The sequence below is a fragment of the Arachis ipaensis genome, chromosome B03 (genome assembly GCF_000816755.2).
Source record: "Arachis ipaensis cultivar K30076 chromosome B03, Araip1.1, whole genome shotgun sequence".
Taxonomy (NCBI): Eukaryota; Viridiplantae; Streptophyta; class Magnoliopsida; order Fabales; family Fabaceae; genus Arachis; species Arachis ipaensis.
Window position 1 is genome coordinate 3,268,910 of NC_029787.2, and position 6,670 is coordinate 3,275,579.

General features: G+C 30.3%; 1 protein-coding gene across 1 annotated transcript; it reads left to right on the forward strand.

Annotated features, from left to right (window-relative positions):
• LOC107634115 lies at window positions 1,744–5,795 on the forward strand. Its single transcript, XM_016337689.2, has 15 exons — window positions 1,744–1,978; window positions 2,322–2,439; window positions 2,596–2,707; window positions 2,826–2,975; window positions 3,092–3,196; window positions 3,468–3,551; window positions 3,642–3,757; window positions 4,037–4,138; window positions 4,221–4,334; window positions 4,420–4,476; window positions 4,566–4,632; window positions 4,726–4,779; window positions 4,879–4,953; window positions 5,099–5,134; window positions 5,279–5,795. The coding sequence occupies exons 2-15, from the start codon at window positions 2,429–2,431 to the stop codon at window positions 5,378–5,380; spliced, it is 1,185 nt and encodes a 394-aa protein (XP_016193175.2). The 5' UTR covers window positions 1,744–1,978; window positions 2,322–2,428; the 3' UTR covers window positions 5,381–5,795.

Genomic DNA, 6,670 nt, shown 5'->3' on the forward strand with positions numbered 1-6,670 from the left:
ACTAAAATATACAAATAAATAACTAAAAAATACAATACAATAAATTTGTAACCTACAAATACATTGAATTCATATTCCTATATTTATTATATCGATCGTACTGTTATAAATAATACAATAAATTTATAACCCAATAATTAATTTATTAATTTTTATAAATAACTCATTAAATATAATAAACATCCATGTTACAAATGTCATAATAATATTATTAATCATAATAAATTTTACGTTACAAATATTCAAATTCCATATTATTTGAACTAGTTATATATATAAGTCTCTTATCACTATTCCTTCAAATAACATCAAATTTAGCACAAAAAATTTATTTCCAAACTACACATCATTCTTTGGACAATATCACCAAACAAACTATCAAAGTTCGCGAGATTAGTCTCTGAAAAATATTAACATCCACAAATGAAGAGAAGCCTCTTTACTTAGAAATGATTATATTAGATGAAAAGGTACAAAACAAACATATTTATTGTATTTTTAAATTAAATTTACAAAAAAATTACTTTAATTATTTTTGCTTTTTATACTTTTTATATTATTTTATAATACTTTATATATAATTGTATTTTAATATCGTTGAAATTATACTTTTTTTCAATATGCTATTCATTGTTCTTTTTCTAATAGCTTAAAAAATAAATGTAATCATTTTTTAACTAATTATTAATTATGATTTACTAACACCGCAGGAAATACCTCTTCATGTAATTGTGAAAAAAAATATGATGAACAAATTGAAACATTTGTTATAAGAAAAAAAAGTCTATGCTATAAAAAAAATTTGAAAATAGAAGATGTAAATAATTTGTATAGACCAATTAAAGGTACAATGAAGGCAAATTTTTTACTCACAATTGTTGTGAAAGAAATTAAAGATCTAGTTTTAAACATTCTCCAACACTATTTTGAATTTGCATAACTTGAGATATTGTCTGACAGAGTGGGTCAAAGAAAAATATTAACAGGTAATTTCACTTTATACTATTTCAATTATTCAAAAAAAAATTTCTACACATTTTTTGTTCTTTTTATTGTAGATGTCATTGAAAAACTATATGCACATCAAGAGATTAAGAAGAAAGAAAACCATACAAATTCAAGACACATCTTTGAAAGAAGAATATACATGCAAAGATGGAACAAACAACACAATAGAAAATGCATATAATTCAACAATTCATAAAGAACATGCCTTCACAAGCACCTATCCAGAAAGAAGAAAACAATAACTCTAACAACAACAACCAATAAAGAAAAAGGAGGACGAACGCCACATAAGAAGACTAAGTCCATCAACTAAAATAAATACAAAAATCAAACCACCAAATAAAAATGTTATTTTGTATAATTTCAACATCCAAATTGTTTATACTACAAATTATTCTATACATGTTAGAATATAAATACATATTAAAAATAAATTAAACTACACATATATTTATACATAAATACATTGGTGACTGATTTTAGTGGTTAATTTTGGTGTGCAAATAGCATTTTTCCAAAAAATTATAATTAAAAATAAACTATGGTATTTTAAGATAAAATTCGAATTATCTTTATTGACTTAAATGGACGGCTGAAATCCCTCAATCAACTTGATTTTGCCATACATGTTTCTAAGTTTCTAACACATATTTTTTTCATTTTTTTTAATTTATTTTTATCTCACTGAAAAATCCAAAGAGTAAAACTGCTAATTGCAAATCGAAGATGGAGGGTAGTTTCGTCATTGTATAAATAAGCTAGCTCAAATTCAGTTAGAGTTTCAGTTTCAGTCTGAGCCAGCAAACAGAGCTACGTTGACAATGGCGTATGAGTCCCTTCGCTCTCTGCATTCGATCCACCAAACCTAAACCCCTACCTCTCTCTCCATTCCTTCTTCTTCTTCTGATCGATCTTTCATGCCTCCATTCACCACGATCTTTTTTCTCCGCCGCTTCTTCTCTAACAACCTGTAAGTTAATCTACCTATCTATTCTCAGTTAATTATGTCACATCAAAGTTCAATGCGAATGAATATTTTTTCGTCGCTAAAATTATATTATAATGTTCTACAATGCAGATCAGGAATATAATGCAATGCAATTTAACGTGTTTCGATTTCAATTTTTAACTGCTTTGTTTAATTTGTGCTAAGCGATAGCTAAGCTATTTTACGTGTTCCATGCGTAGTTTATATTCGCATGATTTGAACTGAGAGATTCAGACGTATATATGGAGATAATAACTTTAATTTATACGTATCATATATTCTTTTTGTGACTTATACGTAGAGGTTACACTTTTGGTTGTTGAAGGATGATATATTTGCTTCAGAGATTGCTCAAGGATTTCAACCTTTCTCGGGTGATAAATCTCTTCATTTGATTGATTGTGTTGGAGACTCTTAGATTCTTCTGGAATAATGTATCGCAGGTATATGATGTATTTTTTTAAACGACTACTCATTTTTTTTTAATGAGTATATATATGATCGTGTATGATTAAATGTTTATATTAAACTTTGTTAATATTAATTTTGTTGCAGTTAACAGAAATGATTGAGTTTTAGTTAGCTAATTATTTTTGCAGCAATAAAAGGTCAAATAATGATGGTAGAGCCAGGTCTATTATCAAGGTAATTATGGCAGCTGCCTTTGGATTTTGTCTTGGAATGTCAATTCCATCCTTGCGTTTGAATAAGGTATTATACTGTAGAGTGTATTATATTTGCCACCTAATTAATTTCTCAATGTTCCAAAAATTAGCCATAATTGAACATTCTTTTTTAATATTTTCTTTTTTTCTTATTAAACTTGTAGGTTAGCATGTCTTCAAGCCGTCGACATTCCTTTGGTGTATCTATAGAAGAAATAGAAAGATATGCTGCTGATGTAGACAATGTTCAAGCTATTACTGACTATTCTGGAACCCAGCGTATTGAAGCCCTTGGGTCAATGAGATTGCCAAACGTAATTAATTATTGTCATGCTTGTGCTTTAGACAGTTGGATATGAATTTGCTGAAATGCTGGTTATCAACATAGTTGAAAATAATCAAGTATAATTCAAAACTGTTAATCTTGCAGTTATATATTCCAACAAATCCTATTGGAGCCCAATCTTTGCCCCCGGGAATTATTGCACCGCAATCTGATTTTCATTTACGCAGATTATGGGGTCAACCTAGTGAGGTATGACATGTAAAAGTTACTTAATGTGGAAGGACTTGAAAATGTGCATGGATTTTAGTTATTAACTTTAATTTCATCAGAATTTGGACTATCAAAAGTTGAAATTGTGCATTTGCATGTGTTGCCATATCGACAATGTTTCTTTCATTCTTCAATATGCTTTCCACATGATATACAAAACAAATGTGTCTGTATGCAACTCTTATGCATGCTTAGTTAGATGTCTTGTTCATGAACCTCACTATGAGTCTATGACCCTTTAATTTTGCAGGATCTGAAGAAAAGGCCAAGGTATTTAGTAACATTCACGGTCGGTTATGATCAGAAAGATAATATTGACGCTGCAGTAAAAAAGGTTACAAGATGAACTCACAATTTTTTTTAATTTATTGTCCCTTCCATGTTATCTTCAGATCAGAGTGCTGACTTTCATATTGTTCTGTAGTTTTCTGATGATTTTGCAATTTTGCTATTTCATTATGATGGACGGACTAGTGAGTGGGATCACTTTGAGTGGTCAAAGAATGTCATCCATGTTAGTGCAAGGAAACAAACAAAATGGTAACTTTCATTTTTCTCCTATCCCTCTTTTAATCCTCACTGGCTTATGGTTGGCAATTTACAGGGTTTTTTTATGCTTTGTTGCAGGCAACAAGCATTATGTTTTCATTTAACTGGAGGAATTCATCTAACTGTTTATCATCTAATAATATTTCTTCTTATGTCAGCAAAAAAAAAAGGAAATAATATTGTATTGATAATGATATTAGGAGTATTGAACTTAATAGTTAATATTCCCCCAGTTGTTACAATCTGGAACTTACGTAGTTAATTATGCAGGTGGTATGCTAAACGGTTTTTGCATCCTGATATTGTTGCATCATATGAATATATTTTTATTTGGGACGAAGATCTTGGACTGGAAAATTTCAATGCAGACGAGTAATTGTCTTGCCTATCTGTTTATTCAGCTCATATTTGTCATTAAATGCAGTGTCTTTTTAACTGAATTCTTGTTTACCAGATACATTGAATTGGTCATAAAACATGGTTTGGAGATATCTCAACCTGGTCTTGAGCCCTATGATGGATTGGTATGGGAGATGACAAAGAGAACTGAAGACACAGAAGTTCACAAGTATTTCTTTGCTGTTGCATTGCTTTTTATTATCATGCTTTCACATGTATTATTAAGACAACTTTATGCATTTATTGGTGAAAAGGTCAACAGAAGAGAAGCCAGGCCGTTGTAGTGATGCACATTTGCCTCCTTGTGCTGGGTATGCTTTCCCTCCTTGATTCAAAGTGTTATTTTAACTTATAACTGATAGCTGTGCCATCTTCCTAGAGTTTCTCTTGTTCTTTTTAGATTTGTGGAAATTATGGCTCCGGTCTTTTCTCGGAAAGCATGGCGTTGCGTCTGGTATATGATTCAGGTATATTATTATTTTCAACATGATTTTTCTTGAATTCCTGATATGTTCAAACATTCTATTGGCTTTGATGGACTTGCCACAAATGTTTTGTAGAATGATTTAGTGCATGGATGGGGATTGGATTTCAATCTCAGAAGATGTGCAGAGGTCAGCAGGTCCTTCTCCATATTTGTTCTATCAGGACATGAAAGCTATCTTAAGTTCCTTGCAAACCTGAAAACTTTAATCTTTGTTTGGTTTTGGCAGCCTGCACATCAGAAAATTGGTGTAGTTGATTCACAATGGATTATTCATCAAGGAATTCCTTCCCTTGGGAACCAGGTTAGTCATGACCAACTTGCAAAATATTTGGAACTTTCCTTTGAAGATACTATACTTACCATAACAGTTCATTATGTGTCATTTTCTATAAAATTTTGAAAATAATAACTCTTCTGAGGTATATGTATATCAATAAAATTTTCAGGGAGAAACTGACGAGGGAAGAGCTCCATATGATGCGGTATGTGTATTTCACATGTAAATGATGTCCCTCATATCATTCTTTGTGTTCAATCATATGCTTTCAATTACTTTAACACAGTGTTCTTCCAAAATTTTCCCCCAACATAGAGTTTATATTATGCTTTGGCATTGTAAATTTCAGGTCAAAACAAGATGCAAAAATGAGTGGGCCGAATTCCAAGTTCGCCTCACAAATGCTGATTTAACATACCTTAAAGGACTAAAACGTAATATGAAGGGTTAAACAACATATATATGCAATGCCCTGTTCCTTCTCCCTGTCATTGAGTATTGATTTATATACTCGGCATATTTTGTTGAGTTCTGGTTCCTTCCTTCCTTCCTTCGGGTGCAAGGTATCTTTACAATGCGCATACAAGTGTAGATATATATGAAAGGAAAGAACATATTCAAGCTTATTTATTACCTCTAACTATAAATATATGCTGCCAGAATTCTGCAGCGATTTTGGAATCTTGCTGGAAAAATAGTTTGCAGGCTTTAATTTTGATAATCTTGATCTGCATGTGCCTTATCTGAAAAAGTAGTGAATAAGTAAGAAGAACTACATTTAGCTGAGGCTGTGATCATATGGATATGTAATTTTTGGAGGCTGTAATGCAAGCATCATGACTTATACATTTTCATTATCATTTTGTCGAGATTCATTACACTTACATAGCATTATAGACGCCAAAGATACCTTTTTTTCTTAGCCAATAATTATATAGCTTTGAATTTGATATTCCTCTCTACAAATGGTTAATGGTATTCTCTTGTAAAATAATTACATCTTTTACTTTACGTCCAAATTTGTGTAATTAACAAAGTTTTTTATTTTTATAATATTTAAATTTTGACATTTTTTTATCCGATTATTTAATTATTAAAACCAATCTCCAATTTAAAATCGAATAATAAATCCGCAAAATCCACTACGTAAATTATAGTATCATACAAAACACGGCATATAAAGGTCCCATGAATGACAAATTTGATCCTGAAATCACTTTAATAAAATTGAAGAATCATATCAGCATAATGTTGATGTAAAAAATTCACCTCACAAAATGTTTCAAAATTTGCATTTGAAAGAAGTACATAGAGTCCAAAAAAGGCAGATATATACAACTGGCCTAAAACTAAATGTTGGTTTCCCACACCTTTCATCCTTATGAACCAAGACTTGATTACTATACGATTTTATGAAAGCTACTTATTGGGATTAAAAAAACAAAGGTCTTTGGTATATAAATGATGAATTGGTGAATATAGAAGTTGGTGCATACCTAAATGGACTTTAAAACACCCTCTTGATATGAACTTCCCAGCTGTTTATCTCTTGTATGTATGTTTTACTACTTGTTGCTTTAATTTTAGCGTTAATTAAAAGATATATGTTGAGGAAAACGGGACATTACATATATCACCTTTTTAATTATTTCCTTATAAAAATATATACACAAATTAATTTCTTCTGAAATTTTTTATGATATTACACTTAGTACCATTATATATTTTATTAAATATAATA

What these genes read in the sequence shown, in the direction of transcription:
- LOC107634115 (XM_016337689.2), top strand. An exon ending in ATCTCAGAAGATGTGCAGAG is followed by an intron (nt 4,780 to 4,878) that starts GTCAGCAGGTCC and finishes TGGTTTTGGCAG; the next exon opens with CCTGCACATCAGAAAATTGG. An exon ending in GAAGAGCTCCATATGATGCG is followed by an intron (nt 5,135 to 5,278) that starts GTATGTGTATTT and finishes TGTAAATTTCAG; the next exon opens with GTCAAAACAAGATGCAAAAA.